Source organism: Bipolaris sorokiniana (genome assembly GCF_000338995.1).
Source record: "Bipolaris sorokiniana ND90Pr unplaced genomic scaffold COCSAscaffold_11, whole genome shotgun sequence".
NCBI classification, from domain to species: Eukaryota; Fungi; Ascomycota; class Dothideomycetes; order Pleosporales; family Pleosporaceae; genus Bipolaris; species Bipolaris sorokiniana.
The window spans coordinates 264,646-278,028 of record NW_006911905.1 but is presented as its reverse complement, the minus strand read 5'-3'; the positions used below and the strand labels follow the sequence as shown (position 1 = coordinate 278,028).

General features: G+C 49.7%; 7 protein-coding genes across 7 annotated transcripts; 5 read left to right on the top strand and 2 right to left on the bottom strand.

Moving 5' to 3' along the window:
- Nucleotides 1-145: 145 nt before the first annotated feature.
- COCSADRAFT_38650 (uncharacterized protein) lies at nt 146-490 on the top strand. The gene has a single exon (XM_007703888.1). It carries the CDS (start codon nt 179-181, stop codon nt 416-418), a length of 240 nt encoding a protein of 79 aa, XP_007702078.1. The 5' UTR covers nt 146-178; the 3' UTR covers nt 419-490.
- Nucleotides 491-1,221: 731 nt separating this feature from the next.
- COCSADRAFT_95261 (uncharacterized protein) lies at nt 1,222-2,225 on the bottom strand (the record flags this gene model as incomplete). Its single annotated transcript, XM_007704046.1, has 2 exons — nt 1,222-1,336; nt 1,396-2,225. 2 exons carry the CDS (start codon nt 2,223-2,225, stop codon nt 1,222-1,224), a joined length of 945 nt encoding a protein of 314 aa, XP_007702236.1.
- A 629-nt stretch (nt 2,226-2,854) lies between these two features.
- COCSADRAFT_38648 (uncharacterized protein) lies at nt 2,855-3,899 on the top strand. The gene has a single exon (XM_007703887.1). The coding sequence runs from the start codon at nt 2,896-2,898 to the stop codon at nt 3,781-3,783; it is 888 nt and encodes a 295-aa protein (XP_007702077.1). The 5' UTR covers nt 2,855-2,895; the 3' UTR covers nt 3,784-3,899.
- A 531-nt stretch (nt 3,900-4,430) lies between these two features.
- Nucleotides 4,431-6,459, bottom strand: COCSADRAFT_95425 (uncharacterized protein; the record flags this gene model as incomplete). Its single annotated transcript, XM_007704045.1, has 7 exons — nt 4,431-4,548; nt 4,609-4,639; nt 4,696-4,879; nt 4,931-5,110; nt 5,162-6,166; nt 6,225-6,314; nt 6,403-6,459. 7 exons carry the CDS (start codon nt 6,457-6,459, stop codon nt 4,431-4,433), a joined length of 1,665 nt encoding a protein of 554 aa, XP_007702235.1.
- Nucleotides 6,460-8,123: 1,664 nt separating this feature from the next.
- Nucleotides 8,124-10,071, top strand: COCSADRAFT_162380 (uncharacterized protein; the record flags this gene model as incomplete). The annotated part of the gene is made up of 3 exons (XM_007704044.1): nt 8,124-8,694; nt 8,767-9,276; nt 9,332-10,071. 3 exons carry the CDS (start codon nt 8,124-8,126, stop codon nt 10,069-10,071), a joined length of 1,821 nt encoding a protein of 606 aa, XP_007702234.1.
- A 1,348-nt stretch (nt 10,072-11,419) lies between these two features.
- On the top strand, nt 11,420-11,869 carry COCSADRAFT_28281 (uncharacterized protein; the record flags this gene model as incomplete). Its single annotated transcript, XM_007703862.1, has 1 exon — nt 11,420-11,869. One exon carries the CDS (start codon nt 11,420-11,422, stop codon nt 11,867-11,869), a length of 450 nt encoding a protein of 149 aa, XP_007702052.1.
- Nucleotides 11,870-12,352: 483 nt separating this feature from the next.
- COCSADRAFT_162378 (uncharacterized protein) lies at nt 12,353-13,000 on the top strand (the record flags this gene model as incomplete). The annotated part of the gene is made up of 2 exons (XM_007704043.1): nt 12,353-12,404; nt 12,468-13,000. 2 exons carry the CDS (start codon nt 12,353-12,355, stop codon nt 12,998-13,000), a joined length of 585 nt encoding a protein of 194 aa, XP_007702233.1.
- Nucleotides 13,001-13,383: the final 383 nt, after the last annotated feature.

The following is a 13,383-nucleotide window of genomic DNA, read 5'->3' as shown; positions in this document are numbered from 1 at the left end:
TTGGCCCTTCACCCCACGTCTGACGAATCATCCGACATCATGACTGATCTCGCATCCCGACTCCCCCATGTTGATGTCGTCCTGTTCTTGATCCCAATCCTCACAGCCCGCGCAAATCAGCACTACACACCCACCTACCTACTTACTCACATATTACTTACTTACTTACCTACCTACTATGTACACACTAGCACTACTTGCCGCCAGACGCAACCGAGGCACCTTCCCCCCCACATCATCCTGCTCTTCCCCACAGACACACAAACCAAAAAACACGCTCACTCTCACCCCCTCCAATGTTGGCACTGCTTCTTCAGTGCCATCACCATGCCTGCCCTCTGCCGACCAAACACATGAGAAATGGCGCCATATCCTCCAGTTACATCGCCTCTATGATGACTACCAGCCCCACCACTGAGAGTAAGGCCAAATCCTGCCCACATGCCAATCCATACCCTCTGCCCTTGCTTGCACAGGGTCAGCCCGGCTTCCCTGTCAACAGCCCGTGGCCATAGGCCCACACGCCCAGCTTCTAGCACAGGGCCATCGTTCATGTGCCATCATCTCCCATCCGACACTCCTCGTTGGCCTTCCTCGTTGCCGCCCCCCCCCCCCTTCCCCCCCTTGTTCATGTGGACATCAGATGGCCCTGATTGCCGGCCCTCTTTTCTCAACCAGGCAAACTACTCCTCTTACCACGTCAGGTCCATTTGCCGTCTTGTGCATTCCCAACTTTATTCGACTGCGCTACACTTGATGTACCAATCTGAACAATCTGAACAAAAGCTTTTAACAACATGGTCACACTCCTATTTCACTACATCAATTTTATATAAGAAAAAAAAACCATCAAAACTCAAACCACGCTTACGAAGTAGTCACGCCTGTTACACAATCGCTGCATAGTGCTTGAGCGTTCTTGTCCGGACACCAGCCGACGACGAAGACGACGACGTCCTGCTAGCAGGCACCATATATGTTTTGTAGTCCAGCACATCCGTCATCCAATTGTCCGCATCGATGCTCGCCATGGCGTGGTTGAGCAGAGCCAGTTGATCACTGTGACGAATGAATCATTATGACGATCAAAGCTTCTCTTTCTTTCCTTCCTTCTTTCTTTCTCGCTTGTTTGCTTGATTTCAACTTGTTCTCTGCGGAAGAAAAAAAAAAGACTCTCATACAAATAGAGAAACTAGCAGAATGGACAGAACACGGACAAATTTACCTTTTGGTAAACCGCTTGACGAGCTCGAGATCGCGCTCGTGCTGACCGGCTATAGTGTAGAACCAGTAATTCCCTGCCTTCTTCCACCACCGGTTCGGTAGGTATGCTTCACTAACATGTCAAGTCAGCGCCCAAACAATCTGTCCAACTAAGTGGCCCTTCACACGTACAGCATGTAATACTCATCCCTTTGGTACGGAAACTCCAGGCTCGGTGGTCCATGCTTGGCTAGAAACGCATCCGTTCCCGATGCTGCCTCTGCTGCCGTCATTTCCACGTGCATCCGCCGGTTACCTGTGTTCCTCGAGTGTCGCCGTATAGCCCGCACCGTGCTGTCAAGGTGCAGTGCCAGGATGGCGGCGTGCCACAGCGAGTTTTCAACCGCTTTGCGCGCGATGCGGGCGTGGCGCGCAACAAGCTCCCTATTCCATTCGGGCCACTGTCCACGCGGTATCGTGGGTATTGGAATGCCAGCGTCAAGATGGCCTTGCCAATGTGCAAAGTCGAGTGCCAGCCCGAGATTGTTCCAGGTCAGAATACATGTCAGACACGTACACACCTGGTGCGCATCCGGCGACTGGATGTGCTGGTACGGTCGGTTGTGTATGCTGAGTTGCGTCTGCCGCCCGGGGTCGGTGAGAAGAGCCTGCACAGTTGGATCGACGTCGCTGAGGAGCTTGGGTGTGGGAAAGCATTCCACAAGGATGCTGTAGCGGCGCGCTATGATGGCATCGCCAATGACATGCGCATTCACCTCAACCAGCTCGTACAGTCGCCGGTTGACAAAGCTGACGTTGAAGACATCGCGCGGGCAAAGGTGTTTGAGACATTCTAGCAGTAGTTCGGTCGGCAACTTTGAGAGATTGACAATGGCGTCACGCTTCTGCTGTCGCGCTACATTCTTACGCTTCAGGCGCTCTGTCTTCTTGTTCTTGAGTGCGAGCACAGCCGTATTGTCCTCAAGCGGCTCGTCATTGTCGCTGTCATAATTTCGCGGCATCTTTCAGGATGAGAGGTGTAGTTGTCTAGCAGTGACGGCATAGTGTGCCGCTGAGTTGCGGGGACGCATGCGCCAACCAATCGGAGATAACCGGGTTCCGACTGCCTGATGCCTGATGCTCTCATGACACAGCCATTGCTGGCATAAATGGCTCCACCACCCAAAAGATAAAGTAGCGTTCGGCTACAAATATGTAATAGCAAAGAAGCAATGTGAAAAACGAGAGTGGTAGACTACTGCAGGTTGTATCATTGACAAAATTAATCAAAGTGAACAGGTGCTCAAGCCGCGATAATCATGCCCCACCTGCCCATTTCTTGCCCGTGAGACCCTTGAAATTTTGCAACTCATCTTACTACATAACTTGCACAATCGTCAAGATGGGTTCCAAGCCAGGAAATATGTATATCCATCTAAAGTCTCCCCATGTGAAAATCACAACTTTGTCAAACAGCTTTGTAATCTCGCCACGAAGCATTTCTCCTGGGCAAACATGCAACCCGTGGCCCACGTTTTACGGGGACCTGATTGGTCACTTCTCAAGTACATCGGCCAAAGTTGGAGATGGCGTCATGTTTCATTTCTAAGCAACGGCAATAGTAGGCCACACATAAAGTCTACATTCACACGTTCGTCTTCTCACAAATCACCAAACCTTCATACGCCCAACATGACAACGGCCAGATTTTCTCACATTGACACAAACTCTTATACGGGCAAGCCTTGGGGCAAGGTAGACGGGCCAGGCACAAACTTCAGTCAACAATGGCATGAGCGCTCAGTGCACAACCTTCGTGGCCGTGAACATGAGTTTAACACCGACAACTCTGGGTTTGCAGTCTATCAATACCCCGCCAAAGAGAAACTCTTCACCGATGACGCTGCTGTCCGAGATGGATATTACAGCGAAGTCGAATCTTTGCTGCGAGAAAAGCTTCCTGGAATCAAGAAAGTCGTCATATTCGACCACACCATCCGAAGACGAGACAAAAACTCTCCTCGCCAACCAGTCCAGCAGGTTCATGTCGACCAGACACCTGCTGCGGCAGAAGCGCGTGTCCGCCGGCATTTGCCAGCGGAAGAAGCGGAAGAGCTCCTCAAAGGCCGCTACCAAATCATTAACGTTTGGCGACCCATTGGCCATGCTGCTTCCGATCACCCACTCGCTGTGATCGACTGGCGCACAACCTCGCCCTCTGATTTCGTCGCCACCGACCTCCTGTACCCCAAGCGCGCAGACTTATTGGACTTGGACGACCGCGGCAAGGAGAAATTGCCCGACCCCAACAACTACACATCTACCGAAGGCTACGAGGCTAGGGGCGAAACCCTAGCAGTAGCGCCAAATGACAAGCACAAGTTTTACTACCAAAAGGACATGACGCCTGACGAGGTGATGCTGCTCAAGTGCTTTGACAGCTTCGGCGAAGGCATGCTCTCAGGAAAGAAGGGGCTCTCATTACGAACGCCGCATACAGCTTTTGCAGACCCCAATACGCCTGCAGATGCACCGGGACGACAGAGCATCGAGGTTAGATGTTTGGTGTTTTACGAATAGTCATGGTATCAAGCACTCATGTTGAAGTGAAATGTGAATCTTAAGTAATAAAACGAAGATTTTTTTTCAAAGGAAGAAAAGAAGACAAAAGAAAAGTGAAAAACTTTACTATGAACCAATGGCATTCTGCCTCATTTGCGGAATCGAATACCAGTTCTACATTCCATAATTGGAGGAAAATAAAAAGGATGCCCATCACGTGACGTTGGCGTACAACAACACTTCTCCACACTGTACCTCCACAAAACTAACCATGTCCAACCCCCCACCTTGCATGGCAATACCGTATCCATACAACCGGGTTTTTTATGCAGCTAGATTTATATCTAAGGTACTACTAGTCTTGTTACATGTCATGTGTCACCCGCACTGTCGGCTCTTCTTAGTACGTGGCTAGCCAGTCGAGTAGGGGATGGTAGATCATCTACGATGAACGTGTGGAATCGTATGCATGGGTACCTTTAATGGCTAGTGCAACATCCAATCAGAGCGTGACGCTTCTATGATTTTTTTTAAAAAAAATAAGGTTACGCTTAGGCTGACGACATCTTGTCTGACAGTAAGCAACGGGTACTAAGCTAAGTTTGCTAGGGATAGATTTTCATTACTACGAAGTAAGTACAAAGCTAGAAGGCAACGATCGAAATTTAAACTTTACTGCCGCCTGTTACGGTCGTCTCGAAGCGCACTTCGGTAGAGGACAGTTCAAACGAGTCATGCTCTTCAGCTTTCCAGAAATGTCGGTCTCCCTTGATTGCGCGCACACTAAAAATGGTTGTGTTAGTAAGCGATTGATTACGGCACATCTAGAATGCAAACACTTACACCCAAGGTTGAGAGTGATAATCCGTAGCCACTGTTCAAATCGTGTAAGCATAGAACAACTATATCGTAGCAGTGAGTGGCACTTACAACTCCAATACTCCTTATCGTCATAGTCGGGAGGAAGGAAACGTCCGCCGGAAATTGCTCCAAGAAACCAGGTGGCAGAGTTGATGCCAGCATAGGTGATGATGCCCGCGACGAGACCGTAGGCAAGTGAGAACGAGAAAGGCATGAAAATGAGTGTTACAAAGGCAGGAATGCAGTCACCAGGCTGGTAGTGTTAGTCATCAGATATGCAGTAGTAACGTGATATGCGACTTACGTATTTCCAGTTGATGTTCGTCACACCGCGCATCATCATGCATCCGACGATGATCAAAGTGCCACCAGTGGCCCACGGGGGGATTGAAGCAAAAATTGGGCCAAAGAATAGAGAGATGACGAAGCAAAATGCCGTCATACACGCTGCCAGGCCTGTGCGGCCACCTTCTGCAATACCAGTCTAATCACGTTAGCATGGCACGAATTGGTAGTAAGGAAACTTGTTACTTACGCCAGACTCGACAAATACAGTGACGGGAGATACTCCAACGAGAGAGCCAAGCACAATGCAGACGGAATCAGTAGTGTACGCAAGGGCGCTGCGCGGAAAATCACCCGTGTCGGGGTCCACGATGCCGGCGAAACGAGCCATAGAGTATAAACTACCAGTCGCATTGAGAATATCGACGTAAAGCATAGTGAAGACGGCCAGGGCAAAATGCCAACCCTCATTCGACAAGTTCCAGTCCTGGATAACCAAGGTTTTTCGGATGGAAGGAACCTCGACTACGTTCTTGAAGTAATCAAAGCGGCTATTTCCTTCAGCTGTTCGGGGAAAGTAGGTGAGCGATGTATCGCGGGGCCAAGAGGTGATGGATACCACCAAGATGCCGATAATCATGGCGCCTCGAACTCTGTGTGTTATCAAGATAGCAGTGAGCACGCCGCCAGCAAGAAAGCCGAGCCACATGGTAGGACTGCTCGCCCTATCCGAGGTACATAAGCCTGTGACTGGATCCAACCGATTTTCAGGACAGCCGGCCAGCTCAAGGGGCAAGAAATCTCCTCCTGTGACAGCGCCAACTCCTTGAGTATATGAAAGACCGAGCAGAGCAAGGAAAAGGCCGATACCACCACCACATGCCATCTTGATGGACGCGGGAATGATGCGGTTGAGCCACTGGCGAATTCCGAGCAAGGAGAGACCGGTGAAGATGATGCCTTCAACAAAGACGGATGTCATGGCTACACGATAAGTAATGGGACCAGTTCCGTGGAAACCGACGACTTGGTATGCGAGATAAGCATTGAGACCCATGGCTGGCGCCATTCCAACCGGAAGGTTAGCCGTGATGCCCATAAGGAAAGAAGCAAGTGCTGAGATGGCAGAGGTGGCGGTGATGAGGTCTCGTTCGGCCTCGAGTATACAAATGGCATATTGATCGTTGACGTTGCATTTCGGATCGACTGGATCGTTACACACACATGTTACTCCAGAGTCTGCGAGAATGGAGGCCTGGTGAGGCGGTTGCGTCAGCGGGTGACGTCTTCTGGCTATTGCTCAATATACTCACATTAACATCAATGATGTAGGCCATTGTAAGGAAGGTTATCAGCCCAGCCAAGATCTCGGTGGTGAATCGAGCATTTTTTCTCGCGTTAGGCTAGGAGTGTTAGTACAATGGCGCACAGCCGGGCATGGGTAAATTGACATACATGTCCGGAACCGTCAAGGTGAAAGAATCTGCCCACGATTGAGCGAGCAACCCAGTCGTTGAGGGCAGCAGTCTTTCGTGCCATAAAACCCATTTTCGCGGAGAAGCAGCAGGGTTAGTGCAGCAGAGTGATGCGGGAGTCGGGACGGCTGGGGATCAAAAGACTGCTGCGATTCCTGGTAAGATATAGCGGCCACCGTGCGTGCCATAGACATGTAATACTAGGTGAAACCTGGAGGGGAGGGGGCCATGGCCGGTGCAGGGACCAAAAGGCCGGAGCCGTGTTCGTGTCATGCATGTGGCGATGGCGCTCGCATGGTGAATTGACTCAGGTCTACAACGGGCATGGGCTAGAACTGAACAGAACGCAAACATGGCAAGCGAGCTGGGGGCTAGTTGCTCTAGGGTTGAAAGGCTACCTAGTAGTAGTGTAGTGTAGAGGGTGACGGCTGTCCTATGTCGCAGCCGTGTTCGCTTCCCGCTGTCGTCGGGGAATTGCAACCGCGAAGCGTCATTGGCAGGCCGGTGGGAATAGACCAGGCGTCAGACCATAAGCATGCACAAAACGTGGTCCTTTTTGCAGCAGCGGGCGAGGGCGAGCAATTGATGAGGAAATATAGACCTGGTTGAGTCTTGTGCAATGAATGGCAATGTGGCGTGACAAGATGGACTGCCGATAGTCAAGTGTCTGTCGTGACCTTGGCGGGCATAATCTCTAAATCGTATCTAGAAATGAGAGCGAGGCGACGGTGAAGGCCATAGGTGGATTTTCAGCGAAGCTTTTTACCTAAGATAGCCAATTTTCGTCGCCGAGAGAGCAGTGACAGGAAGCAATGGGCGCAAGGGCCGGAGGCGGTGCCCAACGCAAGCGGGCGAGAGCAAGGCGAGAGGAAGGGGAGAGATCATAGAAGCTTCGCTGATTGGCAGAAATGCTTAACTGGCCTGACTTGGGGCTTTGCTAAGGCTCTACTGACGTACTAGTTGACGATCGTTTAACTTGGCAAAAGTTAAAAGGGCCGTGGCAGGCAGAGAACTTGTCACACGCATGCCCGCCTGAACCTGGAGGGACTCTTGTCTCATGATGCCTGTACCCGTTGACATATACTTACGCCATACTAAGTATGGTGATACCTACGCACGTATCTGACTACTTGGGCAAAAATACATGCTGTTTGGCCTCCCGACGCCCCGTAACGCTCCATCGAGATCTATCGGCTACATATTTACTGCGCTTTGTAGTATATGCCTACGCGCAGATGCCTCACACTGCCGTCTGCACTGTATATACTTGGGTACTTGTCTATGTATAGAGAACGGCCGCGGAATTGGCACACACAGTGCCCAGCGGCTCTCCTCGGCCATGTAAGCGTGTGCGCTGCTCTGGTCCTGTACCAGACAAGCTGCAACTGTTCAAGACAATGCCCAGCTACTAATGGCCTTTTGAAGCGGTACGCAGAACAGGAATACTGTACTTCCTACACACTACTAGCTGCCCGTCGGCGCTTGTCGGTACTTCGTCGGCGCCACTATATACATAATTTGCCGTTCCAGGCGAAGCCACCACTTACGGCCGCTCCGACGCACAGCTCTTATTCAGCTTCCTTGCACGCTAGCACGGCTGGCTGGTCAGGATGTACGTCGTTGTCAGGCGGCTCGACACTGGTTTAGGGGCATGGTGGTGGTTTCCAAGCTGGCTGCCAAGTAGCTCAAATGTGTAGTACATCGATCGATGATCCCCCCCCACCGCCCTACCCAGCAATGTTCGAACCAACAACCGACATGTTCCCAGGCTTCGACGTACCTCCTGGCCATGCAGAGACCGTGGGAGCTCGCAAAGCTCGAAAAGCAAAAGAGGAAGAAGAGGCTGCTCGCCGCTCCAGCTCGTCCAATTCACAGTCGTCTGCAAGCGTGCATAGCATCCCCACGACAAGCAGCAGAAGTCAAAATGCATCCACGCACAAGTCAAAAGAAAAGACCGGTTTCGGCGGCTGGTTTTCCAGAAACAACAAAAAAGGCATTCAGGAAATTTCGCCCTTGTCACCAACTGGCGCGCAAACTATCGACATACCACCTCCCGTGACCGACGCAGTCGACCCTACGCTCGAGACAGACCCTACACTGGCGCCAGCTCCCCCAACTGCGCCTCTGGATGTGCCCTTGGATTCGGACAGATATCTCTTTCCAAGCCCGCCCTCATTGCTTGCTGATAAGCACGTTCAACCTCTATCGCCACGAAAGAATTCGCTGATTCCCATGCCTTATCCTCCACCTACTAGTGAACTTCCCCCGACGCCGGGTTCAGGGATGCATGGTATTGGCAGCCCAGCAGGTACGTGATGGCTGTCTCTGTGCTCAAGTCTATTAGACCTATGTTGGTTGAACATGCTGACACGATATGCAGACGCAAGATCCCAAATCTCTTCGAGCCAACGCACTTCATACATGCCAGCTAGTGTCGCAACATCAAAGACTAGTATCTTCTCCTCTAGCGCCTCTGGTTATGAAACAGTTGCCTCTGAAGTCATATCCGAGAGTGCTTCGTACGCTGGATCAAGTCACCTCCATCAAGGTCCTGTTTTTGAAGCGGTTGAACGTGGCTCACGGACTGGAAGTGTGAAAAGCAATGAACGTGACCATAGTAGCAAGGCTGCATCGTCACCCTTCGCTCGCGCTTTGGCAAAAATCGAAAGTGCTAGCGCACGTATAACGTCCGCACGTCTGAGCGAAGAATGGGAAGGCCTTGATGACGACGAAAGTTTTCAAGAAATCATGTTTGAAAAGCGGCTTTGGGCCTTGACAGCGTACCGGCGTCTAACGCAAAATAAATCCTTGCAGTCACCCGTACATGAACTGCTCATCAACGCTCGCCCTGCGGAGCAGAGAAGAGTACTCCAGATCCACGGCTCCATAGGTACGTCCCTGATCAAAACACGCCATCTGCCGAGTTGGTACTGACCTATATGTAGCTGATGGCTGGATGCTTGCAAATCGCTATCCTGCCGCAACTGTGTATACCCTCTCTTCTACACAGGCTTCTCCTCCCGCCGCTTATCCGGCTCCTATGAATCACCACTCACTTTATGTTCCGTCTCTTGCATCACAATCGCCATTCCCGGACAACTACTTCGACGCCATAATCTCGCGCTCGGTTACCACAGCTCTCCGAAATGACGAGTGGGCTCGCATGTTCTTCGACTGCATGCGTGTGCTTAAGCCAGGAGGCCAGATTGAAATACTTTCAGTCGATGCGCACATGAGTTGTGAAGGACCCAAAATGGCCTCGTGGGTCGACGAGAATCTGTCCGCCCGACTTGAGTCTTTTGACATCAGCAAACAGGCTTCCGACACAGTTCTCGACACCATGGAGATAGTAGGCTTAGAAAACATCCGCCGTGCACGCATAGCACTTCCCGCTCAGCCGCCCAAAGGAATGCCCAGATCCGCACCAGCCCCGCCACTCACCAATGCCGGTGCGCCAACACCACAAGATATGCTCGATAATACCAAGATGATGGCATTCTTGGGTCGGCATTTTTACCAAACCCTATACGGCAGGTTTATGCACCTCGACCAAGGAGACGAATGGTTCTGGGTGCACAAAGAACTACGCGATGAGTGCGACCACTACAAGACCAAGATGATTCTTACCATTGCATGTGCTCAAAAGGCAAATCCAGTGTCTCATGATAATGATTATTCGGATTGATCAACGCGACGGGTGGCCGCATTTATCTGAAACGCAATATGATACCATTTTCTGCAAGGGTTGGTGTAATCGGGCAAATCACCGCGTAAGAGCTTACCCTCACCCATACCCTTGAGCTTTTCTACGACCAGGCTCTAAATGCTCTTGCCGTGCGTGCTTTATCTCGGTCACTAGTGGTTTTGTTCTTTTGAAGAAACGCAAGCAATATATCCAAACTTTTTTTCTTCCCGTTTTGCGTCTGAGACGCATTGAATAAAGCTTGTCCGACATGTTCAATCCATCGTAAGAGACGTACCGTTCTATCCTGCGTTAGTTTGAACGACGCTAAATTGTGTGTCCGTAGATTATAATTACTACTCTTTGCAGAATTTGCTGAGGAGAAAAGGGCCAAGGCCGGTCTTAGTAAGGAGTCTGACTAACTACTACATATTCGTCTATTGTACGCCGAGTTGTGAAAATCTGGTTCAGACTAGTTCCTGTAAGTAGTCAGCCCTTTGAGCAGCGTAGCGCGCAATGAATTTTCCTTTTGCCCAATCACAGCATATTGCGATTGCAGAGGCTGAGAAAAAGGAAAAGGTCCACGGAAGACGAAGAAAATCTCGTTCAGGGGCGCTCCCTTGAGATAAAGGAGGAAATAGGAGTATTGACTGGGGCTACTCTTCTCTTGGATTCTGCTTCCAGGTGGGGCTGCTAACAGAATATTGCTACGACTAGTAAGCAGGATGCTATTGTGAAGACATCACACGACTTCCAACGGTCTTGTTCAGATTATATACAAACTAGGTCGATATGAATTTCGCAATCTTATTCCTAGTTATTAGTGCTTATGAGACTAGCGTATTTTACGATTCCTAAAAACTTCTTACTCTTGAATCTTGTCTCCTACCTAAAACCGCTTTGCATAAGAGACCAGGCGTACAATAATATTCTCCATTTATCTTCCAAGAGGCTACAAATGAGACAACAGAGCTGTTGTTTTCGAGATAAATATTTCTTGCTTCACTTCTCGCTCATTGCCTATGTTCTTTCTAGCGCTTACCAGGATGGAGCATAGTGGTCTTGGCCCATGACCATTTTCGGATCATCTTCATTATGTTGCTGACCCAAGATGCTGGTTTTCCGCTGTACGATGTAGTTTCGATACATTTACGGAATAGCTTCGAGGGCAGGGGCAACCCTACTAACAGTGTAGCATATCACTATAGTCATTTCGTCCGACAATTACTTAAGGCCACCCTTTTTCCTTTTCTCAGAGTCTTCATTCAAAGCAACTCTTTCATTCTCTTTGAAACATACTAGCAGCTTCTTAATATTTTACTCCTTACTCTAATACCCTTGCGTAATCATAATGCGTATCGACGTTGTGTTCGTCCTTACTTCCCTCTTGGGCATGACGGATGCTTTGCGCCGCAGTTGCAGGTACAACCCCCAAAACTGGGGTGAAGGGTGGTACTACACCGCCAGCGGGGACACACTCAACACCGTTGCGGCAGACTTCTGCGTCAGCCCTAATGTCGTTGCACAGTGGAGTGGCAGGCACGACGATTTCAATGCCCGTCTTCCCTCAGGTATCAACCTGAGGCTTCCTTGCCGCTCCCGTCGACGCGACTGCCGCAGAAACAGCCCAAATCGTGATGGCGCCTATGTCATTGTCTCAGGCGACACTTTGAATTCCATTGCTGGCGACTTTTGCACCACAGCAAACACATTGGCGGCCAAGAACTCACATTTGATCAAGAACAAAGACAGCATTAGAACTGGCTGGGTGATTCAAGTTCCTTGCGGTTTCAATCAGTAGTTCTTGTCCTGTTGTCAGTACTGTAAGTACTCGTGGTTCCTTTGCGTCTGGAAGAAGAGTATCAGTAGCTAATATCTAGAAGACAAATGATACTTGAGCGATAGGTAGCAGTGCTGTTAACTGCGCTCTGACACGAATAGACCGTGATAGTTCCACAGTATCCAGTTGGTAGAGGCTTGAGTCACGATAGAGCTGTGACAGTATAAACAGTTGAGACACTGAGAGAATTAGATTTAGCTTATACACACTGAAATACAAAGAGGGCTTACGTATCGTCAAGAAATGCCAGGATGTGTAAATCCCAGCAGTGTTTGTATTCATTCTTGTGAGGATCTCCCCACTTCTCCGTTTGCACATTCCAGAAGCGACCAAACAATTGGAGATTTCACGTAACCTTTCAAATTAGATCAATATCTCAGTAAATTTTCTATGTTAAGAACCCACTCCAGCCATATGCAATCCGAGCACAACCCGAACGTTACCATGACTTCTGAAGATTATTGTGGACACGAACAGATTAGCAGGATCATCGCAGGTAAGCATCTTATTTTTGACAATCTGAAGTACCACAAACACTAACCATGCTCCCTCATTTCAGACATGGAGACATTCCTCCCTTCAGCATCGATAAAGCGGAAGGACTACCTACGTTGCCGCACCACATATGGTCTCCTCTCCACAACATACAAGTGCATCAATGGCTCGAACAACCCCGAGAAAGAATACCAAGAAGTGCAAGGCGTCGCAAAAGACCTGCGTCACCGGCTAACCAACCTCGACCCCTCCAGAGGTCTTCCGCGCAAATTCCAAGCCCCCCTCGACGAGCTCGAAGCAGGAATCGACACCGTGCTCAAATCATGCGTAACGATCGACTTTGTGACTCTTAGGCTACGAGATATGTTGGAGGAGACGGATGATGCGCCTGTGCTGAAACGCGAACCCGTCAAGATGGTGGATGAGGCGCGACTGAAGAAGGTGAGGGAGGAACTGGCGGCTGAGTGGGAAAAGAACTACAAGCTTAACGAGGAGAACAATAGATTGGTCTTGGAGCTCAAGAAGTATCAGGTTCGTGAGCGGTCCGGGACTGGTGGAACACCACTAAGGAAGTGGTCTGGGGGATTAAAGCAGTAGTACGGTAGTGATTACTAGTTACGATTCTGTGACGTATTATAGGTGCTCTGGTTGAGCTTGTGCGAAACGGGAGGAAAGGCTCTTCAAAACACATAAAGTTAAAAATCAAATGTTCTTTCTTGAGAAATCGTCTATTAGCGTTCTAACACAGAGAGAGTGGATGCCTATAAGAGGAGTAATGGTAAGGCATTACTAAATTCTCACTAGTTCTCGACCATCGGTAAAAGGATGCAGTGTTGTTAAGCTTTGTTATATGTGAGTGTGAAGTTGCTCTGATGAAAAACATCTTGAAACTTGGTGCTGTCCGATACCTAAGCTATGTTTTTGATTTACATTCAGGCTATGCCACTGGTCTATGTAGAAGGACTTGTCATAAGCTGGTT

What these genes read in the sequence shown, in the direction of transcription:
- COCSADRAFT_38650 (XM_007703888.1), top strand. Translation starts at nt 179, where the DNA reads ATGTACACACTAGCACTACTTGCCGCCAGACGCAACCGAGGCACCTTC.
- COCSADRAFT_38648 (XM_007703887.1), top strand. Translation starts at nt 2,896, where the DNA reads ATGACAACGGCCAGATTTTCTCACATTGACACAAACTCTTATACGGGC.